The sequence below is a fragment of the Harpia harpyja genome, chromosome 22, assembly GCF_026419915.1.
Source record: "Harpia harpyja isolate bHarHar1 chromosome 22, bHarHar1 primary haplotype, whole genome shotgun sequence".
NCBI classification, from domain to species: Eukaryota; Metazoa; Chordata; class Aves; order Accipitriformes; family Accipitridae; genus Harpia; species Harpia harpyja.
In genome coordinates this window covers 18501592-18527033 of record NC_068961.1, presented here as the reverse complement: position 1 = coordinate 18527033, position 25442 = coordinate 18501592, and the positions used below count along the sequence as shown (strand labels likewise).

Genomic DNA, 25442 nt, shown 5'->3' with positions numbered 1-25442 from the left:
TATTGTCTCTGACAATTTGATACCAAAAATAGTCGTGCTGATAAAGTTGGAGTGTTTTGAAATGATAGAGAAAATACAAGGTCAGCTCACATTGTCTTCTTGATTTTGGACAGAACATCAGCATGTGTGTAAGTATGCATAACTTACATTGAATACATACATATCCTAAGGGCTCCCCTAAAGGTTAGGAGGATAAAGAAACGGTCTGACACTGGCAGAGAAATTCTAAAATTAAATGAGATGATAGGCAAGAACATCAAAGATGAAGGTGGAAGGAATGTCTCACAGTACTGCAAAAGTTTGGAACAACAAATAACAAATCCAGAAGCATCAGAGATTAATGTTCTTTAATACCCACAGTTCTCTCACCTCCCCAAATAATAAAACCTCACAAAATGTGACAAAGTTTTAGAGATATGAATATGGTAAGGAAAACAAACCAACCATTTGATGAATGTCTTGTCTAGAGAATATGCATCAAGGAATAAAACTAAGTGAAACTATATGGAAAGACTTTGGTAAAGCAAATAATTTTGCAACAGTAAGTACAGAAATGTCAATGTATAGAAAAGGACAACATATATGCAAAAGTGAAAAATTACAATGCAAAACAATACATGTGAACAAAGATACTGCAGAGAATGAAGCTACAAATCCAGACTGAAATACAGTGTAACACAGTAAATATCCACTGATCCCTGGTTTAAAATTTTATATCCAAAGTCTAGCTCAAAAGAGCCTGAGCTACTGACTGTCCTAGCCTCCGATCTTCTTATTAAATCAGTAGCAAAACTCCAATAGACACTTGTAATGCAGGAAGAGGCCTCTTAAGAGTACTTTTAATACAAGCTCCTACAACAGTGTGTCCCAAGTGTCCTGTACCCCATTTGGTCCTGGCCTTTCAGCTTAACTCTTTCCCAGCTTCGTCTCTTCCCTTGGCTTTTCAGACATTTGAGAAAGGGTTGTCCTTGGATCCATCCTCCTGTGTTCTCCAAAGCCCACCTGAGTTTTTGAAAGTCTGAAGAAAATACCATATAACATAAAAAGTGTTGTCTCTCAGCAACAAGGGAAAAGGTGGTTTTGGTTTAACTACTTCTGCAGTAGTTGGCATGAGGTCTTCCTTCTAGGAAGGGAGTCATGATTAATACATTTGTTAATTACATACATTCTAGAAGGCACAGAAATATGTTGTTAATTATTTCAAATATTTATTGCAAACACAAGAGCATGGTTACTGTTGGTGTTTGAGCTAAGTTAACTGCTTCATAGTTTTCAGATGCTTGCTGCCTTCCTTATAGAGAGATATAATTCTGAAAATAAGAAAAATATTTGAATGAGCTAGCCTGGAATAGTCTGCCTAATGATTTGGAAGAAGTTCTCCAAATGCTGCATAGGGTTTTCTGACTACTGGTAATCAGCTTCAGTTCCCAGCTACCTGTGAGGCTGGGGGCTTGTAATGAGTCAACTGGAGAAGTGAGTCAGGAAAATTTGAAGAACCTCTGAGAGATACCATTTGAAATAAATCAAACCTTCCTGGCTGTAGGAAACCTTTTTCAGACTAGTCTCTACACAAACCAGCACCAGTGTGTTTTCTCAGGCCTAATAAAAAAATGCAGCGGCTGAAAGGGAGTGCTGTGGTTCATGGACTGAAGAGAACCCGTGAAGGGCAGAACCTGTTTGCCAACCACGTGGAGGTCGAAAGCGTTGGGGGAGAAGGGCTGAGGGTGGTGGTAAGTGTTGAAACAAACCCGACTGAGGGGACTGGGTGGATTATGAAGGAAAGGAAGAAGGTTAGAAGCCCTGGGTGAGCACACTCACGTGTAGTCATCCGTTTAACATCAGTGAGTCCAGCCTTTGAAGCAGGTGGGATACTAATGGAAGATGGAAGGTGTCTGCTCGCAATTCTGTGCTTTGGGAAAGAAATGTAGGCTCTGGGAAAGGGGCTGCTTACCAAGCACACCCCCAGAAGTGCTGTCTTTTCATTCCTAGGGTGTTCGGTTCAATTATTTTACTTTTCCTTCTTACAGTATTTTTCTCTCTTAGCCCTTAGTTTTGCAACAAGATGAACATCGCAACTTCTGGGAGACAAAAGAGGTCTTTAGATGGCTCAGCTTTGGGTATAAAGCAGGTGATTTTCTACCACACAAGGAGAAAGGATCTCCAAGGACCAAAGTGTCTCATAATCCTCTCTCCTTCTCCTCCTTGTGTCACCATCTCTGGACACAAGTGTCCTGCACCACGGTGGGGCAGAGGAATATGAGCCCCTGCAGAAAAGGGAGAGGACGTAAAATGCAAAAGGGAGAGTCCCATCTGCCTTACTTAGCTGATGACAGCAGCAAGAACGCACACAAGGCAAACCCACTGTCTGTTTTGGACACGTAGTGCAGGTACTTTTCCTGTCACCCTACTTCTCCCATGACTTGAGGGAAGACACAGGCCCTTTGGATAAACCTAAGGAATATTTCAGTGACATACTCTGCCCTCGTGCTGCCTCTTACGTGACTGAAGGTAGCGTGGAAGGATGATTATGTGACAACAGATGCCCATATGCCACGGAGCCCTCCATCCTGATAGAAGAGGTAAGCAGTAAGAAGCCTCACAAGCCCGGATCGCTGAGTCCATAAGTTATCACAACCCAACCCTCCTTTCCTCCCTTGTGGCCGCATATACTTCTTTTGGCACTGACGTTTGCAAGTCCCCTCGTTCCGGCTGGGTGCTCAGGGGTAGGAATTTCAGATGTGTCAGAGAGGGTGGGTGGACACACGTGGATGTCATAGGGGCTGAAAGGGGGAGTTAATCCTTTCAGCCTGGTACCTGATGCCAGGCATCAATGTGACAACTTAAAAAAACGCTCTCGTTTTGGAGGCCCTTTGACAAAGGTAGCTCTTCTTTTTCTTTCATACTTACTTTTCCACCGTGACTGGGTCAGCAAAAGATGAGCTCCTTTTTTTTCACACAGCTCTTCGCCACTGCAAAGGGCACACACTCAGCACCTCCGGGCCAGCTGTCAGCCTTGGTAGGATGTGGACTTCAAGACCAAACCACGAGCTGCTCACTCAGAGGCAGGACCTTGGGCACCCGTATTGCGTTGCGATTTTACCCTAGGCACGGCCTGGGTGCCTGAGGTCAGCAGGGCTGCTAAACAGCTGAGAGCACATTCCGGTTGTGGCTTTTGATTGCCTTCTGCTTAGAAGACTGGGAGAACCAGACGAATGAAAAATAACCTAATTTAGGTTAAAGATATAAAACATAAAATCCTCCAGCGCCTCTCAGACCCGTGATGATAAACCATCCTCAGAAAAACATCTTGCTCCAGAAGTACTGGAACTAATGAATCCTGATTTCCTACAGATTTGTGTCCTGTGGGTTGACTGACTTGTGTGGTCTAAGAAGATGTATGCTTTTTGGGTGACTGGAGAACGTGTGAGGTCTCTCTCTGCACGGATTTGTTGCTTTCTCATAAGGTGTGTTCACACTGTGGTTTCCCCAAATCTGGGCAACAAATTGGGGATGACTGTCTATAGCCAGCTGCTTATTATTAGAGACTTCTGAGGACGTATCTTTGTTGGCCAGTGGATTCAAAAGTTGTTAGGAGGGAACAGAAACATCGCATGAGCCTCATTTCCACAGGAAACGGGGCTAAAAAGCTGTTGTTCTCCTTCTGCCTTCTGCTCCACACTTTCTTCTGTGTTTCATGGTCCTGCTGCCTCTCTTCTCAGGAACAGATGCACCCTGTGGGCTGTAGGGAGGTAACCTCATTCCTAGTTCATTCCATCATTTCCAGTGAACCCGCCCTGCTCAGCTATTACCACCTTTATCCTTGTCTCTCATATAACCTCATCTCAGCAAGGAACTAATTTCAGGAACGACTCACCTGCTGCTAAGAGAAGCAGCTCCTTTGGAAGGTCAGGCATGCTTAGCCATGTTTTGTCTGTGTTGTGATACCAGCCATAACCTTTTCTTCTCTGCAGATAAGAAGGAAGCAACTTGCCGTGTAGCCCAGAGTCAGTCTTTGACAACTGGAACCACTGAATTGAATATCTTTCTTAATAAAATGAAAAAATGCCCAATTATAATTTAATGTTGATTCATAGCATGGAGTTTGATATGTGTCAAATAATAAGAACGAGTGCACCCCTGTTTTCAATGCATACATTTGCCCAACAGTATGGTGACTGTCAGGTCAGCTGTGGAGTTGCAAGAACAGCGTATACCAGAATACAGATTTTATGAATCTTGTATTCCAGCAAGGCTGAAAGGTCTCCTTTGAGAAATATTTTCCACTGATCTACCAAGCACTGTCAGCTTTTCATACCACGTGTTGGATGCTCACAAACATAGTTGTAATGTTGATATGTTTCTCCTTTATGACCTCATTGCACTCAAGCCATTTGAAGGTGTGTTGGCTTTTTCACATTTCATTTATTTTCACTTCAGTGTTAAATAATGCTATCTGAGTAGGTTATTTCACATTTTCCAATTTTAAGGAACACTGTCTTTCCAGAAATACTGGTAATTCCCTCAAGCAGAGAGCTAGCTGACAGCCAGAATTTGCAACCTTTAGAAAGCTCAACAGGATAAGAATATTTCTTTTTTGCTCTGGAAGAAAAGAATCGGTGGTTCATAAAGCTAGCTATGACATTTTCAGTTTGAAAAACATCAAAGTTATTCCTTTAGAATTTGCTAAAAGCAACAGGGAGCTGTGTGCCCTGGCAGCCCTCACAGGTCCCGGGGATTCTTGGGGTCTCCCACGCTGTCCTGCCCCGACGAAGTCCGGGGGGGTCCCCAAACCTGCTGCCGAAGGGCAAGAAAGCGAGGCGGGCTTCAGAGGAGTCACCCCAATCTCCCTCAAACCCAAGGTGTTTGTGTAGAATAGTTTGATTTTGACACACCGACATTCGCCGCCCTGAACCGGTTCAATCATCAAACTCCCCCCCCTCGCCCCTTCCACCCCCAGGAGCTCCCCAGAATCCTTCCCCTCCTCTGCCCCCCCACGGTCCTGCTCCCCTTCTCCCAACCAAACCTGACAAAAACCACCTTTTTCCTCCTCTTCACCAGCAAAATCCGAACTCGGCGGGAGCGGGACGGGGCCGGGGGGTTCCTCCTCCTCCTGCCGTGCACCTCTAGATGGGGTAAGCGAGTTTCCTCAGCCAGCCGAGCCCGCTCCGGCACCCGCGGCTTTGCCAAAAAAACTTCCTCGGCAGAAAGCAAACGGGGAAGGAGAAGTTGTTGGGAAGCTCCTGCGAGTCCGCAAAGGGAGCGTGGGGTGGTGGGCTTTGCTGCCTTTGCGCTCCCCTGGGACCCGGCTGGGGACGTTCACGACAAGATCTGCCACGAGAGGAGACGCGCGGCGGCTGTGCCCGAGCTTCGGCACCTGCGAGAACCCGACCCAGTGGTTAGCCCGAGTCCCGTACCCACCGGAGGACTTCTTCTCCGGCCTTCGGCGGTGGTGAACCCATCGGCGCAAGGTAGGCTCGCGTCGGGCGCGTCTGCTGCCTCTCCGCGAAGCCGGCGTGGCTCTGCCGCGGGGAGGTCGCCGAGGGCTGTGGCTGGAAATCGTGTCGTTTTTAGGTTTCGTTTGAACGAGATCTACCGTTCAGTGAGTTTCTCTGCTCCTGGCATTGGACTAAAGAACTGCCTTTTTTTTTTTTTTTTTCTGTGAATGCTAGAAAGTAGCTACAGTTCCTGGTAGCATCTTTGTTTAAAAGCTAAAGTTTCCTCACATGGAAGGTGTTTTAGACTTTTTTATTATTAAGAGTACCGATGTTCTGACCAGTTCACAAACTCTAGAGGATCCAGCGGGGTTTTTTTATTTGAGTGGAAATACGTATTTCTCCAGAGGATAGTGGAACTGCTGTTCGGGGGTTTGTGTTGACATTGTAAACTAACTTGCCTGTACCTTTTAGACTGTTACCGTACTTTTGAGATCACAACCAACGCTGTAAGATATCACAGCATCACTAGCGTTGCGGCTGACTGCATATCCATGTGAATACGTGTCTGTAGCATGCCGGTTTTTATTTTCCCTGCTTCCACAATCTGGCTGTAAAAGGGTGCTGTGGGACTGAGGTCCGGAGAGGAAAGCGGGCTGCCGCCGACACGGAGGAGCGCCTGGGCAGCGGTGGCATCGCATACCTGCTCCGCGCACGGTACGCTGCAGCCGTACGTAGTGCCGGAGTAGCTTTGAAATGCCCAGCTCAGCTAACTGGGGGGGAGCAGAGAGCTCAGCCAGGGCTGCAAAACCTCCTCCAACAGTAAAGTGCCCTGCGTGAGCCTTGCAGGACTATGAAAGACTGCTCTTGGTACTGAGCTGGGTGGTTTTAGCTGCTGCTGCCATGGCTGCAGCACTGGTACTGTGGATTAGAAAAAGTGCAGCTAGGCACTTGTATGCCTAAGAGAAAAAGCTTTTTCATTTTTGCAACCAGTGGAGCTTTAGGTATTGCAGGAAGAGGCACTGGATAGCACTTTGGATCTGTCTCCCATGGGGGTGATGGGTGAGATCCTCATCTAGTGCACCAGTGCCAAGGAGCTTAGGGATCACCGCCTCCGTGGGGTACCACCCAAAACCTCTGTATATGCCTCCAGCTACAAGGAAAGCTTTCACACCTACGGCTGCCGTTCGTTGGAATAGACAAGGCCTATGGCTACTGCTGCACTCCTCTGCAGCAGAGGCGGGAGATGCTTTTGTACACCGCAGTTTCGAAAGATAGGTCTTGAAATGTTGTGGACAAATGGTGGAAACCTCTGGCAGCTCTATAAGAAAAATCATGGGAGATTGCAAATTTTAAAAGGAAATTATGTGATTGTGCAAGGTGGAGCCAAACCCCATGACTGTGATCAGGATTACTCACTTCTTCTCTGTCAGAAATGCCCAAGATGTACAAAGTGAAAAGAAAAGAAAGATTAGGCATCTTCCATCGAAGACCAACACTGATAAGAAATTAATTTCGAAATTAAATGAAACAAGAACAATCAAACAAAGGAAATATATTCATCAGCAGCTGGTTTGGCTCCACTCCACTCAGTGGGAACAATTTCACCTTCAGGTAAGCTCCTGTGAGCCCAATTTCACTGGAGATGTCTGAAAAGGGTGAAACTGTTACCAAAGCTTGGCCCAGCTCTTTTGGTTGTAGGGTACAGCATAGTTGTGTTGCTGTTTGCAAGAAGGTAGTCTGACTGCGACAAAGAGCTCAGATGAGAATGTGCCCAGAAAAAGCCAGCAGGCTTTTTTTTTTGAGTAGATAGATGATAGCTTTTACAGAAAACTGCTGCCATAAATAGGCATTTGTTTCTCTATTGCAGCTGGGGGGAAAACATGTGATGTTTTAATTTCTCACATCAGATTGTGAGCCGGTCATTTTCAAGGGATCATACTGAATTGTGTGCTGTGGAAATCATCTCACTGAAAATGTTGAACCGAGTGCAGTTGTACCATAGAGGTGTTTAGAATTCCTCTGAAAATGGCTTCATGTGAAACATTTCAACTTCACTTGTATGGGTGACATTTCTTGGAGGACTGGAATATTTTGACAGAGTCTACAGTTTCTAATTGAACCCATGTAGCCATGCTAGAGAAGTGGTCCAAGTCTCAGTTTTCAAAAAATAGCAGCATAAGCTTTTGAAGATAAGATTAATATTAAGATAATGTTTTTCTCATGTTGTCATCAGTGGAGGAATTCCCCTCTAATATCCTCAACAGAGTTGTTTCCTTTAACCATGCTAGGATGGAACTGGGTTTCAGATCGTATCTATGCTGCTTCTCTTCTCGGCTAAAGTGTAGATAAATTGCAATGATGTGAGCTACTGCCTATAGCAGAATAACCCGCGAGGTTCCAGCATGACCACACCCTGCGTGAGTCATTTATGAGGAGCTGGGAGTAGATCAGCCTTTCCATTCACTCCCGTTAAAGATATCCCGTTTCTCCCTCTGGATATTCTGCCTTTGCTGCCTTCCAGTGCCCTCCTGACCCTCAAGACCCACTATATTTTTTATGGTGCATCCAGAAAATAATAGGTTCCCCTTTTTTACCCAGCAGCTCCTGGAGCAGCAGCTCTTGTTGGGGAAAACCCTTCCTTCCTGATATGTAGAAATGTTCTGGCCAGTGCATCGTTAGGGCAGGGAGTCGTTTGCAAAAACAGAGACATTTTCTTGCCATGTATATTCCAAGAAGGTAAGTCCCTGTAAGGGATTAGATATTACCGAACAAGGATGGAATTGTGACATTTATGACTGTCCACTTTGGCAAGTATTATTGACCTGTGCTGATGGTTACCATGTGGACAAAGTGCTTGGCTATACTTCTCCCAGAAAACTAAGAACCTGGCTTCCTACAGCAGAAGACTAGGACATCCAAATATTATTTGGAGGCCAAGTAACTTGTTGTTCTTTTGTTTATCGCTCGTCCAGTTCTATAAAAAACAAACAGAGATCCTGGGCCCATGCAATCGATGGCAGAGCTCCCACAAGGTGGTGTGCCCAGCTCTTGCTGGCCCTGTGGCAACAGTTAGTGATCGAATGCTGCTTCCTGAACCATGTTAGCTTCGCAGACGTTTCTTCTAATTTGACATAGCTCAGATGTTTCAGTTTCTTCCCACTGGCAAAATCAGAACAAAAGTAGACAGAAGTTATTTTCAAATTCAGGAGTCCATTAGAAACAAAAGAATAAAAGATGAACAAAGACTATTTTAAAGCATTATCTGCCATTGTCTTTTGAAGAAGTTAAAGCTTTGCCAGTGGATTTTCAAATCTCTGCAGAGACAGAGTCAGGGCCACATCCTCCTGATCCAACACCAGCGAGTGCTGGTTTTGAACTGTCAGAAGTGGCATTCTGTGAAGTTAATCCACAATGCTTGAGCTGAATCACCCGCCATGAATCTAGCAACAGGTTTTACATTACCACATTACCATAACGTCTGACCATCTGCAGTGCAAAATCAATAGCAAAGTCCCTGGTGGATTTCATAGAGTTTCTGGCATTTATTCTTTTTCAGACTCAGTTCTGCAGAGCTGAGCTTCTTTTGGATTCGGTGCCTTAAATTCTGCTCGTTTCCTTTTTGGGAGGGCAGGGCTGGTAAGATTTTATGATGTGGCAGAAGGGACTGCCAGAGTTTTGTCGGTTTTAGAGCAGAAAGGCTTTTTCAGGAGGTTGATGTTGCCTCATTCCCTGCCCCACAAGAAACCTCTCCAGCAGTTGGTGGTATCTCGGCTGACCCTTGCCTGACTTGCTGTGCAGGCAAGGCTGGGAGGGTCTTGACGAACCGACTATCCAGGGGCCTGCTCTGATAATAAATACGTGCGGGGTAAACTGTGTTTTGGGAATGTTACTTGGGTATGGCCAATGGCCACTGGGAAGGTGGGGAGGAAAAACAAAAATAATTTATAACGCTTAGCTTGACTATGCTTGTGGCATCCTGAAATACTGGTAGACCTGAGACCCTTTTGATCTTAAAGGCCAAGATCAACCTAATTGCAAACCTCCAGCATCCAACCCTTCCCAACCAATCTTCAATGAGATCTTTGCTTTCCTACTGGAGCCTGGCATGGAATGATATGTGAGCTCCAGTTTCTCACTGCCTTTGTCTCCACTGTGCAAATGCTGATAGATGTACATCCCCTGCAGATCGTGTTAATGAACCTCTGGATCATTAGGCTTTACGGCCAGGACACGGTACTGCAAAACTTGGCTGAATCCAAGTCCAAGCCAGCTCTTTGGTAAGAAGGAACCCTGGAAAGATTCCCTTTTTTGCCCACCTCCCCTGGAGGTTGTGCTGTATATGAAGCTCTGTTAGACCAGCCTTTATCCTCTGTTCAGCAACGTAACAGGCTGGGGACCAAAGCAGAAACATATGGCCAAGTACGAGAGAGCTTTTAATTCTGACAGTGCATCCATCTCTTCCTTCAGATATATCACAAAGAAAAACTACTGAAGTGCCTGTTAAGCAGCCTACAATTATTTGCAGATTGAGTGTCAGGATTTTTCTTTTCATTTTAAGCAAGAACCATTTTAATAGTTCAGGATTAGATATTTATAATTATCCAGGCTAGAAGGATGCATTCCTGTGACATGCTCCATTTTTCTCTCACAACGGTATGCACACTCCACTGCTTGGGAGAAGGACCGGGGAGGGAAAGAGATCTGTATACTAATAGCTGATAAATTGAGGCTTTATAGAAATTGGCTTCTGTCACTGAAAAGAGGGAGATGAAAAGGCCCTGTACATCCAGATCACATGTCTTGGAAGAGAAAAACTGGGACTGAAAAATATAAGGAACAGACGAGATCAAAGGCTGAAAATGGCAGAATCTGTTAAACTACCTGGTGCTGGTTTATAGCCTGCTATAGTTAGGAACTACAGAACAGACAACATCCTCAAACATGGGACTTAAATTTACCACTTATAACAACAAGGAGTTTGAAATGACCATCCTAAAGTTTCTTTTCTTATCGGAGTCAACAAAAAAATTTGCAATAGACCTCAAAGGAGCAGAGTTTAGTCAGTTCAACACTGTCCCTGAAGGGCAGTTGCAAAAGAAAAAATCCAGTCAATGACAACAAAAAATCCCAACCCCCAAAACCCCCAGAAAAGGCTGGGGATGTGTTCTCTTTTTGTCACTTGAGATTTTGCCATTTCTTTTCTCGGTGGGTAGCTGGTGACAATGTGTCCCCTGAGTTAGACGCATTTGTATTTCCAAAAATAGGAGAGTGATCTGTGGGCTGCCACCCGTCCAGTGACCCGTGACGGGGGGGGGCAAGTGAAGCAGCATCACCTTCAGCTGGCCACCCCCTTTTCTTTCTGAGATTTCCACCTGCACAGCAGGCATGGCTCAACGGCTCGCCCACTCGCCTCCGAGCCGCGGGAGTTTACGGGCCGGCGGATCCGCGTGAGCCGAGGCTGGCACGAAGTCTGGCAGTCTGAAACGGGATTCACGAAGCGTTCAGTTGTGCCGGCTGTAGGAGGGCAGTAATTTCCAAGAGAGGGGCAGGGCGTGCAGCTGAGGGCAGTAACTATCTCAGCTGTCACCGCTTAGTCCATCACCGAGTCTGAGCGTCAGCACCCTCCAAGAGAGACAAAAGCAGAAGCGGGTATCCAAGCATTGTGGGGCGCAGATTTGTTTCATTACATTCAAATACTTCCCTGTGATGAGCCTCGTCTCTTTAAATTTTCCATACAGAAGAAAGCATGTGCTAACATATTGCCAGTTGGAGGGGTATATTTTTGTATGCATGTGTAGATCCAGTTGGTTTCTTTGGGATGTAAAATACAAAGGAAAAAGCCATTGTTCTTTCCTTGCTCTCAATTTTCGAAAATTACCAGTTCTCATAAGCAGACCAAAACAGATAACAGATGGCACTGGCTAACAACAAGGAAACCTAGATGCAAATACAGTACGGTACATGAAGAACATCTCTGATGTGGCAGGGTTATGTTTTCTATCATGGTTTCTAACCAGTTGCGAAAAAATATCCTGCACTAGCAGCTTGTGGTATTTAATTGGATGTGAAAGGTGCAAATAATTCAGCTGGTGACCAAATGACAAAATCGGTAATAAATAAATAAATAAACGAACAAACATACAGGGGCTTGATCCCCTTCCCAGTGAAGTCAACGGGAGACTCCCGAGTAATGTCAGCAGCTATTCGAATGGGACCTGCATGCCCATTTCTGATTTTCATCTAAGGTCCAGTTCTACACAGGCTATGCTACAAAAGAGAAATAAAAGGGTCTTGTCCATGAATGCTTTCCTGGCCCAAGCAAGGAGCCACTGGTTTTCATAGACGTCAAAGTCGGGTGCCGTGCGGGGTCACTCGGGGCAGGCAGCCGGTCCAGCACGTCAGCCACGCGGGTCCCAAGCAGCCCCTGCTCCCCCCAACCTGGCGATCTTTACCGGGAGCCACAGCTGGGCTGAACGACAGGGGTTTGTCCATAGCTGTGCGGTGCAGGTCTCCCAGAGCTTGGATTAGGTTGTTTTTAATTTAGCTTAGGTGGAAGTCAGACTAAATAAACAAACAGATATCTCCGGTGCGAGTATCTCTGCATGGGGAAACACCAGGAGGACTTTGAGGAGGCAGCGAACGGTGCCCTTGGGGGTACAGCACATGAGTGAGGCATGTCCACACGGAGATGAGACATCTGGTTGCAGTTTGATGAGTGTACACATTTTCCACTCGCTCCTGCCCACAATGTCACCTCTGCCTCAGCTTTTAAATTCCAGCCTCCGGAGCAGGGAGAGACAGCACAGGTTAAAAGAAACTAAAATCCCACCAGCTTCTCTTTGCACCGAGAGTGAATCTCTTCTTGTAGCGAATGGATATTGGATCCATCCCTAGGAATGAACAATAGAGGTCTGAGCAGCTGGAAAGTTGAGGGCTGATGTCTTGGTCGGGTGAGATTACAGTTCATGCTTTCTTCCTGCAGAAATGGGTGTTTGCCAAATCTCCAGTGTAATACAGAGCGCTTGCTTCTTGTGCCGCAGAGCCCTAAGATATCAGGCCTTCTGTGTAAGGCACCAGGCAGACAAATGCACTCAAAATGACAGAGTCATTTCTAATATTTACTCTCTTTGCCTCTACCCTCAGTGCTTGTACAGGCAGATCCATGGCAGTGAGCACAGCCTTACTTTGTTGGTAGAAGGATGTGGTTAAATGCTCACTGCTTTTTCTAGAAAATTAGTATGTTGATATGGTGCCAGTCAAATACTGGCAGAAATTTGAGAGTGCCTGTGTAGCTCACTCGTTCGTTGATGCTCCGCTCGTAAGTCACGTGCCAGTCCCATGCCTTTGCTGGTAAAATACCTTTTCTCTAGCCCTTGTCCCATACAACACTGAATCTGTGCCTATAGAGAGCATCAACAGTTTTCCTCATCGTATGAGAAATGTATAAAATTCAGTTTTTCTTTGAAGTACTTCTTAACACACCTTTTGCATTCAAGTAAAGCTGTCACTGAGTTCACTGAGGTTTGCCCACGCAAGGAGCAAAGGCTCTGTCCCCTTGAGAGTACACAAGCCATTTTCTAGTAATTTGTCTGCTAAGATGACAGATTTCCTTATTATAGCACTGAAAACAGGAACTTCACTGTCTTCTAACAGAAATGACTTTACATATTTTATGAAGCTGAGCCAAAGGCACTGCTCTTGTTAGCTGGAGTTGGTGGCTGTTTGGTTGGTCTGGACATGAGAATTGTCTACTTCCCCTTCCTCTTTTTTTGTTTTTGTTAATGAAGGCTTTATACCTGACTAAAATACATAGCTATATTTTTCCCTTCAGGTCATGTTATCGGAAGCTTTGAGTTGGGGGTGGGGGTAAAAAAGTTCACTTAGTAAGTAAGATTAAAGCAATTAAAGGCTAAGGCTCATATTTAATTTTCCCTCGTAGATGCAATTTTTCATGCAGTGACAACATCAAAACCTTTTCAAGTTTTATAGCTATTTCACATTTGGCAGAAACAACAGGAAACCATCTGTAGCAAAGCAGAATTGTTGTAAGCATAATATTCAGTAATGAAAAAAAGATTAAAAGAAGACACTGTTATCTTTACGTGATAGCTTTGAAGGCGCAAGGAGCAGGATGCTTGCATTTGCCCATCTACCAGCATCATAAAAATTTTCTAGATGAGGCAACCGTGTAGAAAGTTGATTATTTCAGCAGAAGGAATAAGTCCAATAGGAAGTTTGACTTTCGGTTTCCTATTGAGATTGCCATGATAACTGTAAAGATGCTTGTGCAGAGGAGGCTGTATATGACTGTTCTCTGTATATCGTGGCTCACATGGCAGAGCTTATAAGCACACACACAACTTCAAATAGGCAAGCTGTCCCACAGAAGGTGAGTAAGCTACTCATGTTCTTAAGCTTCAACTCCATGCTTAAAAGTCTTCCTGGACCAGGGAAATAAAAATAAATTGTGGGAATTCAGATGGCTCATATTGCCCTCTGTTCCCTTATGGCAAAGTGTATTTGTTCTTGCTTTGTTGCGTTTTATGTGCTGAAAAGGAGACATCCAGACTGAAAGAGTGCATACTCATTGGTTGCGGGTGAAAAATAGTTTTTGCTGAAACTTAGTGTGTCAATCGGGGTGTCACATCCTGAGGCCACAGTTTTAGGGGGCTCATGGTAGCCACTGAATACCTCTGAAGACCCTGGTCAGTCCTGTAAAGTTGTTACAGTGTGCTCAAACTTCTGGTCATGCCAAAATACTTGTCAGTATGTCTGTTCAACAAAGGGAAAGAACCATTTCTTCAGGTGTGCTCTAAAATTTAGCCTGGGCTCTTTTCTCAAAATACATTGAAATTTTGGCTAATGAATGAGAAACAAATCAAGCCGTCTAATTTCTTTGTCACTGACAGTGTTTCACGTATTAATAATCAGACCTAGTTTTAAGATAGCATTTCGCTGTGCAAAAGTCAAAATATGTCAGGGAACTGCAATATCTTCTTGTTATTAATGTCTTAAATTATAGCTAGACACCCTGTTTTTCCAGTTTTCAAGGCAAGTTATGAAGGCTTTTTTTCAAGCGCTGAGCTGATGAGACATTAAAGGTTTCTTTTTCAAATAGTTTGGCTGTTGGGTTGCTCCTTTCACTCACACCTGCCCCTTGACTTACAAATCGTCTCCGCCTCTTCAGCATCAAACACTGAATTTACATAGGCACAAAGAAACGGTGGAAGGCCAACAGCTCGCTCCGTCATTAAGATGGGAATGCAAGAAGAACAAAGCAGCACAATGGTAAGAGAAATATCACAATACCCTACCTTTCTGCGAGGCTGACTAACCAGGGCTTTCCCACAGGAGGGAATGGTGCTGAGGATACCGCAGGATTAGCAGATGCATGTAGGGCTGCTGGCAATGACTAAGCCGGTAACAGCAAGCAAGTCGAAGTTCTAGACATGAGTCAGGTTTTGAACTTGTTGTGGTTTGTAGCGGCTCAGGCGGCTTTGTACGGCATCGCTGTATGAGTCTGCGACTGCAAAGTGATGGGCTTACGGGTGGTAGAGGCACCGTCTGCTTTGGAAGGGAATGCTTGCTTTCAGCAAAATGTTGTAGTCGAGCTGAGCTCCACGCGTTGCTCACCCACAGCACAGCCGTGGTTGTGCCTCTCACTTAAATTATTTTCATGCCTTTCCAAAGTACTCTGGCTTATTAATTCAGTAAGTTCTTCCTAATTATACAAGCATCCCTGAAGAATTTCAGAGATGCACATAAGAAGTGTGGCAAAGTTATTTCTTAAAAAATATATGACAAAAATAAGAAAAAAGCTGTGGAATGATATATGTGTTTACCACCTAAAGTAATTAGTTTTTTGTATGTGCGCTGGCTTTTTCTTCTGGAATTCTAAAACACAGAAGCAGAGAAAATGAGAAGGAAGTGTGGTGTCTGGATTTGTTTTGTTCCTTCAGTACTTTCTCTTCACCCCTTTTAAAACAAGTTTGGTGGAAAGCCTTGAGTGGAAAGCCTTGAGATGCTCCCTCAGTCCTGATGTCATGGGTGTTTTTGCCATTTCTTCTAACAAATTGCGGATGTTGTGCTTTTATTTGCTGTTGCCTGTGCCTATGACTGAACTGGACAAAAATTTAAAGAAAGGGTACAATTGCTGCACGAGCTGCCAAAACTGTATTAGTTTAATCAAAATGAACGGAAGAGAAAGGCATCTGCTTTTCCCCTTGCAAAGCCAAGTGCAAAGGCAGTGCTAACAGCTCAAGTTCCCCAGAAATACAGAAGCAAGGCTGCTGTCTGTGGTATTTTCCCTATCATTACCGATGCTAGCTGTATTAATTTAACAAGTGTGGCACGCAGACCTTTGCTCAGCTTCATAAACATGTCCATTTTTGCAGAACAGATGAAAGTTCATAAACAGCTGTGTTTAACTTTGCAATATTTTTCATCTGGAGTTTTCACCCTTTTTCATATATAAAGATGAAACACTTTTCCTTAATCACAGAAGAGCAATTAGCGGTGGGTGTGTGAAAGTGCGTAGAACAGCAGGCACTCTCTGAATCTTTGATTGGGGAGCACTCTGAGGTGGGAAGCAGATACTTTCTGTTAGATCATCTTCATGGAATTAATCCCACAGAGGAACCTGGGTGTCTAGCAGACCTGTCACTTCACACGCTAAGTCTAAACTGTAGATCCCAAGAAAACTTGCTCGCCTGCCCCTTCACCCCAGAGGTACCTACATTCCTTAACACCCACGTTTGCATCCACTGAGTTCCTTGCATGCCTGAACGTGTGCTTCTGGACATGCTTTACCTGGCCTGGCCTGTGCTGGATGAACAGACCCACACACCACATCCAAGTCCTGCCGACGAGAATGGCCACGCTTTTACATTTAGTCCACGCTTAGGGAGCTGAGGTGGGAGATCTGGACTCGACGTGCTCCTCAGCCTGGGGACGCTTTAGCTGTTTCTCCCACAACAGTGCTTGTGTGTTCTGGAAGAGGTGTCTGTCCATCCGTCTTTTTTTTTAACTGTTACATTTTCCTAGGCATAAGTGACTATTTGGAGAGCAAAAGAAAAATAATGCTGCTGCCTGGTGGCTAGGGTACTTGCTGGGGGGGGGGGGGGGTGGAAATGTGGGCTCTGGGGAATACTCAATACAAGATATTTAAATTTTTGTCAGAGTAAGAACTGGAGCCCAGTTTCCAAATCCTGTCCCAGGTGGTGCCCCAGTCTCTAAGTTTGGGAGTCATGTGCCTGAGTGAAAAAGAGAAAAAAAACCCTGTCTGATGCAAAGCAGAAGAGCGTCAACAGGAGGGAGCCCGTGGAGCCCACCCAGCCTGCCCCCAGCCACCGGGGAGGAAGATTTCCAAAATGATGTTCAAACAAAGCAGGATGCTTTCTGCAGGCAGGCAGAGGCATTTGGCCTTGCGTCGCCCCGTGGTCAACTGGGTTATTAAGTGCAAAGATGCGGAGCAGTGGTAGGAGGGCTTCCGTAGGCTGGATTTTGCGGGGAACCCGCAGGACTGGATGGCAAAGCCTTCCCAGGTTCCTAAGCCTTGCCAGGGTCATGGCCGAGGCATATCTGCTGGCTTTTGAGGATCGCTTTTCCGAGGTGTCTCGCTCTCACCAGGCTCTGCCTCTGGCAAGGATGCTGCCACCTCCTGTGGCTTCCATGGAGCACTGAGTCCATCATGGCACTGCTCCTGTTGCGGATCTAGCCCGATCCTTGCTGAAGCAGGGAAACTTTCTTAGGAAAAATATGCTAGAAATTAGCCCAGGCTAGTTTAAATCAGGGATGGCTAAGAGGCAAGTAGCTCCAGGAGCACCAGCATGCATGAAGGTTGATTTCTGGTGGGTCGGTGTCTTGTGGCTGATTGTCAGCTCCAGCTGAAGCTCTCCCCTCTGGGACATTTGCAAAGACCTTGCTGCCACGTGCATTTGTCGGTGGCTCACAGGGCAGCCTCTTCCCACGCTGGAGCACACCGGGCGCCCTGCTCCGGCCACCTGCACCATGAAACCTCCAGGGACTGGATTCCTGTGCCATCCAAGTGGGCAGGACTGCTGGGAGAGGGGCTGGGGGGTGCACAGGTAAGCCAGGGAGAGCGGGTGGGAAATTACATCATGGCGACACAAGCGCCGTTTGCTTTGGAATCCAGCTAAAGTTGGGGGAAATAGTTTAAAAAAAAAAAAAAAAAAAAAAAGCCCTCCTGCAAATATCCAATAACCCCATGGTTTTGGCATTCTTGAGAGACGGGAGTTCGAAGTTCAGCTCCCTGTTCCAAATTAAACAGAGGGAGTATTTGATGTTGTCCCGTTTTACTGAGCGTGTCACACTACTCCACTAATAAATTGATCTGTGGAAACCATATACTCCTCTGAAACGTGCTAACCATACCCTGTATGCAAGTCTTTAGTGTTTACTAAGAAGAGTAGCAATGCTTTTTAATCTGTTCAAGAACAGCTATTCAGAGTGCAAGTAGAGAACACGGCAGAGATTTAGGAGCAAGATGTTGCAGGGGCAAACTTCAGTGAAGGGGTAATAGGTGGTATGAACGTGGTCATCTTAGGTTTTCACTTACAGGCTTTTGCCTGGCTTTGAAGTAAAAATGGTCTACAGGAACTATAATATTTTCTGAACACTGAAGGTAGACTTCAAAAAACCACTTTTATTGTAGACTATTTGGTTTTTATTTAGGAGACTTTGCTAGCTGTGCTAATACACTTTTCTCTTAGTAGGCCCACTGATTTCAGCTGCTGGTGCTGCTCCGCGAGTGAGGGCAGCACCATCTGGTCTTTATGTTTTGAAGACTAAAGTTATTCCCTTTTGGAGAAGTTTGTTTTATTAGGCACATAAATTAGGAAGAGCCATTTTGTAGCTCTGTATAGAGCTTTGGCTTCTTCCTACAAGAAGAATACATGTGCGGGAGATAAACAGGGCTTCAGGGATTCAGGTGAGGAGCTTTATATGTGTAACAACCTGAGCAAGGAAAATGTGCAGAACTGGCTCCATGCATACAGGCAAACTCAGTCATTGTTTTGTTACGGCTTTAAACTTGCATCACCAGGAGGTGCCAAGAGACGGGGCGGTCTTATGGGTTTTCTTTTTACAGATTTGCGTACCTACTATGTCATGACATGACAACAAAAATGAAATGGTTTTAATTGACATATAACGTATGTAGGTTTGGGTCACTCACTACATGTCAATAGCACAGAAGAAAAGTAACAGACGCAGCTTATTAGTAACAAACAAAAACGCTACCCTTTCTGTTGCACACTGGTGGGTCGAGCTTTGACATAATTAACATAACGTAAGAATAACTCATCTGTCAATACCATCATTTATCATGAAAGGACGAGCTCTCTGTAATGCATGGTTTTAATTAACTGTCACTTGCTGTCGAAGTTGAGATGCAATATACACATTTGGCACTTAGGTGTGTACATGAGTTTTTGGAGATGTCTTAGAAGGCAGAGCCAAGACAACCAAAACCCGACTCTGAAAGCAACCTGAGCGCACATGTGAACACAGGCACTTGCTATGCATTGAAAGCTTTGTCCTTTAAACAAGTTTCCTGCTTGCATCCTTTTTTGGAGAAGAATTAGCTTTTGCTGTTCACCATTTTAAAGCACATCACTAAAACATGCCCCCGGGTCTCTGCACAGTGTGACATTTTAGACAAGCTGTAAAAGAAATGTAGTTTCTCAGTTGCTGTTGTGCACTTGATAGTTGTATCTTCCAGAAATGCTGTTTCTATAACCCTTTACTTACTTCAAGCAAACAGTCATGGAAATCAATAATTTTCTATTGCAGGATTTTGCTATAGAATCCATTGCTACAGCTACAAGTGTGATTTTTTTTCTGCTGCTTACACAGGGCAACACATTTAGTCAGGCTAAGCCATCTTCTAAGAGCTACCCAGACCAGGGCCTGGGGAACTCCAAGGGGCCACCTGGACCAGGCAAGCTGTCCTCAACTCTTGGAGAGGAGCGGGTATGCCAGGAGGGGGCTCTTCTCACAGCCCTCACAAGCCATAAACATGACTGTGTTGTTACCTTTCACTTTGCAAGATGATCTTGACATGACCCACCACCCCTTTGCAGGCAGAGGCTGATGATGCACGATGCCACATTGCCCTGGTGGCAATGGATCCCAAGCAAGCGAGGGTGAGTTGCTTGGGATTTCGCTCCAGGTGGGATTATTCCGACGCAGAGCCAGCACGTGCCCAGCGTGTCTTTGCCACCTTCAGTTTCTGGGGGAGTTGAACAACTACGGAGAACGGCTGCGTGAAGGGAGCGGGTAGAGCAGATGGTCAGGATTGCAGCGCGCGTGAGGGTCGGGGGAAAGGATGCTCAGGTCGTGTTGGGGCTCCCAGGTGTATGAAGAGCAGCGGGGACATGAGCAGTGGCTGCGGGAACGACACGGGGGGCGGGCGGGAGGGGAAGGGGTACCTGCTGCTTTCCATGGATGTGCTGCTCCAGCTGGAGCAGAGTGAGGAAAGGCGGCGAGAGGGGTAACGCAGAGGTAAAGGGAAGGAGTCATCGGCACCACGAAGCGCGTGTGTTGAGGAAGAAGCCGAATTAATACGAGGCAAAGGACTGAATGGGGATGAAAATAGCAAATGTTTGGAGGACAAGGAGAAAGGTTGCATCTCTCTGTGGGCTGGAGAAGGGATTGCTGGAGAATCCAGGGCATTCGCTGCCTAATTCATTGCTGGTGCTCTCGTTAGGCCAGGAGGCCCTGATAGTGCCTGTAACTGTTTCTTGAAAATTGCAAGTTATTTTTAACAGGCAGGCAGCAATGGGGCGACTGCCTAGAGCCGCATATTTCTGTTTCCCTCTCTTGCAGCTCCCTGTGAGATAGGGCAAGCTGAACTGGCCTTGCTTACACTTATTTTTTTTGCAGAGCTGTGCTCCGTTTATTGCATTTGACTTTGGGTTCAAGCAGCATTCTGAGGCGTGCTGTCAAGAGCTGAAATGTCAGAATGAAATACTGAATACTGTTTCCTCAGATGCTCAGTGTCGGAAATCATGGAGGCTCCAGGCTAAGTGTCCGCAACGGATTCCCGTGATTGCTGCCGTGGAGCCATGCTCCATTTTTCAATAGATTGGTCACGAGTTGATGAAACTGATTTCTCTGAGAACCTCCTGCTGGCACCAGATAGAAGACATCATCCCCCAAGGAAAAACAAACAAACAACAAAACACCCCACAGAAAAGAAAACAAAAAAGTATAAATGGTAAATCTTTGAAATGTGAAAATAGAACAGGATACCTGTGGCCAAGCTGAGACTGATGCTGCAGCTTCACAGGCAGTTGTGTCAGTTCAGTTCAGCTCGAGTGTAGATGTTTCTCCTCCCATCCTAGTGGGTAGGTGTTGAACATGTTGTACAGGCTCTCTTCCCGCCCTGCCTTTTGCCTTATTTTAAATCTGCTGCAAACTTAACCTGCTTTATTCAGATTTGTAATGGCATGAGGTTTATGTGCTAGCTGGGACATGCAAGTACCTGGAGTCCTAGAAATGCTCATAATTTGCATTCTTAATAAAGCATAATTTAAAATCCTAAATATAGAAAGTGCTCTATAACTGAAATGGATTAAACCAGCTCCTTTTTCCCAGATCTCAACTTCCCAAACATCCCTGTAAGCCCAGAAATTTTGGAAGAAGCCCTGTAAGGGCCTGGCTCTGAACTGCTTGAAAAAGGAGAGTCAGAAAACCCAATCTAGAGCTTTCTGTTGGGTTAAATCCAGAGCACGTTGATGGGTCCTCCCCAATGTCAGGGCCAATCTGTGGTGCTAGAACAGCCCTTAAGGATCCTTAGTTTTGTGGCTAATCCCATATTGCTTTCTGGTCCCAGGATCAAAGATAGGCATTATGAAATGCTTGAGAAAGGCAAGTTTTTCTGACTTTAAGTTTTATATTAACCACCTATACTGTCATTTTTCTGCCGCCTTTTCTCTATCAGTGTGATTTCAGAATATCTCCTCACAAATGTTTTTGAGTTTAATGCAGCATTTTTCCAAATGTCATGGTAATTCTTCACCCTGGAAAATGCTCCTCAACTGGTTCTGCACCACAAATGGCATCCTTACACCCCAACTTTTATCGGGCCTTTGAGCGACACGACAATATAGACAATAAATATCTTTGCAAATTGCCGGGTGTTATTCTCTCTTTATGACAGACATTTTCTGCCCATGTCACTTCAAAGCCTTCGGTAATTAGCGCAACACCTGCTAATGCTAGAGTTTCAGCAGCCTGAGCTCTGGGATATTCAGTTGTGTTTCTCTACACCCTGACACTGTCCTGAGCACTCTCTTCTTTCCCTCTTATCGTTTGGCTTCATATATCTCAGTGCTCTATGGCTTTGCCTCCCATTAGATGGGTTCAGTGTAAAATTAAGTCCTTACTACCAAGGGTTTTCGTACAGAGGAGTTTAAGAGGCTGAATGAAAGTGCCTAACCACAGCTTGCTTAGGGAGAGGATGGGTATGCCTAAAATGAGGAAACCAGGCTTGTCTCAGAAAAATCTGGGGACGGCATAAGCTGATGCTGCAGCCTTTCTCATCATCTCCCACCAAGTCAAAAAAAAAAAAAAAACAACCTCCTTTCAGTCCTCCGCAAGCAGCCGGCAATGCTACCGCTTCCCCGGCAGCGGTGGTGGCTTATAGGCATCCCGCAGCCTTGGCTGCCGACGGCGAGCGGAGGCTGTGCCGAAACGCAGGTGCCGGCACCGGCGGCCAAACCCATTTCATACTTGCTCCCCGCGCCGCAGACTGCCAGCCGTCGCCGGCTCCTTCCCGGGGAACACCCCCACGCAGTGCTTCGTGCCCGTCTGTTCTTCCCTCCACCCACTACCTGCATCAGGGGGTTGATTTTTCTTTTTCTTTTCTTTTCTTTTCTTTTTTTTTTTTTTTTCACCTCAAAGTGATAGCAATTCCTGCTGCATTTATCTTAGATGATGTGGTCGTTGTAAGATGAAGTACCTGCAGCAGCCAGTCTGCGGTTGATTTGAACGCAGGCGAGTCTCGACAATGAGCTTAAAGGAGGGTGTCAGGTATAAATCTTGTCTTCAAACAGCCAGGGTGCATTCCAGACTTCAGAGACACCTCTTTGTGTGGAAGGGCTTTTTTTTTTTTTTTTATGCCTCCTGTTTCTTTTTCTTGAACCTGGAAAAGGATGAAAGTGGCGGGGTGTGTGCGTTCGTTTAGGCTGATAATGAGAGTGGGGCTCAGGGGCATGGTAATTTGGCAGCCTCTTCACTTCCTGTAACAGTTTTAAAAAAAAAATCATCCAAGGGCTGCTTAAAGACAAACATTTTTTGTTTAACTACTGGTGGTTCATTTTCTGAACAACCATGCAATTAATCTTATTTGTATTAAAGAGGCAGGCTGCTTTTTGTAAGCTTTTCTGAGCTATAATTAATGAAGATCAAAAATGTTACAGAGACCTAATATTTAACTTTTCATAGGTGCGACTACACAACATCTGCAGCAATTAGAGAAGCAAAAGAAAAAGGCATTGTGTTGGGTTCTTTACCTTCAAAGTGTCTTTGTTAAGCCTCTTTCCTGCACACAACTCTTCAGTGCTCTAGCTGTGAACGTAACTTTTGGTGAGGAGACTAATCGATACTAAAACCGCAGATTCTTTTTTTTTAGTTGCATTGAGAGATAAACACACAGTTCAAAAACGTTATCGGCTAGGTCAGACTTGCGAGGACTGAGCCCATGAAGTTAAGCGCAGAACTACCTGTGTTGCACCTTGAAGGACCAGACCCAAACAAGAGTGTTTATTGCTTGCCATAGTAGTTTTCAAGCAAATGCATGTGTGTGTTAATACTTCAAAAGCAGCACAGCAGTTTCATGATTTTACATGTAAAAAATACTGGATGCTTTGCCACTAGGAATTCTGTAGCACAGATTATCTTTTAGCTGTGCTGCTTTAAAAAATAATTAGATTGTAATAAGTACTAGCTTATTTATCTCTGGATGATTAAATGAAGAACAACTCTGGAATGTATCACTTGAAGACATATGACAAGAGACGTGCATAGTTTTACCTTGGCACTAGCTGCCTCCTGCTCCACCAACTTTTCAGGTACTCTGGCAAAAGGAAAATCTGGCTTTCACTGGCCTGAAATCAAACCACGGATGGCTCCAAGTGTGTCACTCGGATTCACAAAACAACGGCACACTTTGCCTTTATGTACAAACAACGGGCACATGACTTCATTACGCCGGGGATCACTCATTTCATATGCATGTGGCATTTTGCTAACACTTTGCAAAAAAAGAAGCTGCAGCTACATCATTCCCATTAGTATCAGAACTCTTCTGGCATAGCTAAGGCAAAAAGTCAGCTCTGTCATCTGTGTGACCTGGGATAAGTCTGAACTCAAACATTGTTTGAGGAATGAGCTACCCTGGTATGATCCCAAAACCAACAGAGGCACCACCTGATATGTACTAAACCACGTTAAGAATGAAAGAGGAAATAATCTTTGTCCTTTTTTTGTGGGATGCAAGTGTCACCTGGAAGGTGACACACAAAGAAGTTATGACCCAGGGATGCCCACCACACCATAGCTGTACCCTAGAAAAGTTTGCGCTACCTGATGCCAAGTCCCTCTGTCTCCAGTAACAATAAACTCTGCTTCTAGAAACTTGGAGGCGAAAATGAGCAAAAGGGGCAGGGCAGCGCTGAGAACGTTGCTGCTGTGCCCCAGCTACTCCCTTCCAGGGATAGAGCGGTCTGGTGCCCTTGTGACCGGGTGGGTCCTTGTGTTTAATCCGTGTTTGATGTCTGAAGATAGATACGTTCGGTTTGGAGAAATATTTGCAAAATTGAATCATGGAAAGTTGCACACGCTGATTACATCATATTTATTTCTGTTTACTTTGTGACTCATAACTTTCCTAAGAATACGCAAGCAAAAAAAGTCTAACAAGTTCTTGTATTTAAATGAAAAGTCATCCGCCATGTACAAGAGACATCTGGTCTCTAAAGCTCTCCCTCTAAGCCCCCTCGAGGTCAAAACCCAACAAGTTGTTTAAGGGATGTCAGGATGCTGATGCACGAGTGTTTCCCTCAGAGCAGGACCGGCGGTTTGAGCGGGAGCGTTTGGTTTTGTGCAGAGACCGGCTGCAGCAGGGTGGCACAGTGGCCGGCTTAGGGGTGTCGGGAGAATTAGCAGCAATGCGCTACCTAAGTCTTAATAAAACTAGGCACAAGTAAATGTCAACAGCTTCACCTTCTTTTCTTAATTGCAAAACTGTCATACATAAAAAAATACACTTTCCGTACCAAAATCTGTAAGTTCTTTGAGTGATTTCCAGGTTTTTACGTTTTAACTGAGGTGAACCCCTCCCACAGTCCCCTCAGTTACTCATGTTCCCAAGCACACTTTCATCTTCTTATCTTTCAGACTGTAAGATCTTTGAGGAAGAGACAGTCTTTATTTGTGTACTGTACAACACCCAGCATATTTAACACTAAACTCAAATGTTTGCCTACGCTGTAAAATAGTTGCCAAACAGTATGGTTTAAGAGGTTGTCAAGGGTGTTAATTTCTAACTATTAAGAAGGGAGTGAGAAACAGTGTGAACACACTGCAGGTTTTGTTCAAAATGAAATGATAGAACACGGAGCCACCTGAAGATTTCAATCAGAAAGCCCCAAGCATGGTGGTGGTCAGTACACAGCTGAGGTTGCCCATGCAATGACAGTTTTGCTCCTTAGCTTCTTTCTGCTCTGTGCAACTTGCACTGTAACCACAGCCGTCGTCACAAAATGTTTTGATAAGGATGTTTTCAGGAAAAGTTGGAGAGGTCTAAGCAGCCACGGTCACTGTGCTCACACTTAACAGGCTCCGTCTGCTCAGGGAAATGAGGCGTTTTCGGGTTTGTCTTTGCCTCTCCAGCCTGTCCCCTTTTACCCGACAGAACTACTATGTGAGGCCCCAGATTTTTCACCCTGCTTTCAAAATGCAGACCTGCTTTAAAGTCAGAGG

General features: G+C 45.1%; 1 protein-coding gene and 1 long non-coding RNA gene across 4 annotated transcripts in view; one reads left to right on the top strand and one right to left on the bottom strand.

The window, feature by feature from the left end:
* Positions 1–332: 332 nt before the first annotated feature.
* On the bottom strand, positions 333–5125 carry LOC128135248 (uncharacterized). The gene is made up of 2 exons (XR_008233028.1): positions 5024–5125; positions 333–1123 (listed from the first exon to the last, which is right to left on the bottom strand). It is a non-coding gene; the product is annotated as an uncharacterized LOC128135248 (long non-coding RNA).
* Positions 5126–5241: 116 nt separating this feature from the next.
* Positions 5242–25442, top strand: part of EDAR (ectodysplasin A receptor) — a 73167-nt gene continuing 52966 nt past the window's right edge. For 2 of the 3 annotated variants that reach the window (XM_052774041.1, XM_052774040.1), the window contains exon 1: positions 14552–14723. In XM_052774041.1, the coding sequence (XP_052630001.1) occupies positions 14691–14723 (33 nt within the window). In that variant the 5' untranslated portion in view covers positions 14552–14690. Of the gene's footprint in view, positions 5469–14551; positions 14724–25442 lie in introns of those variants that run through there. The other variant, XM_052774043.1, reaches the window with a different exon arrangement.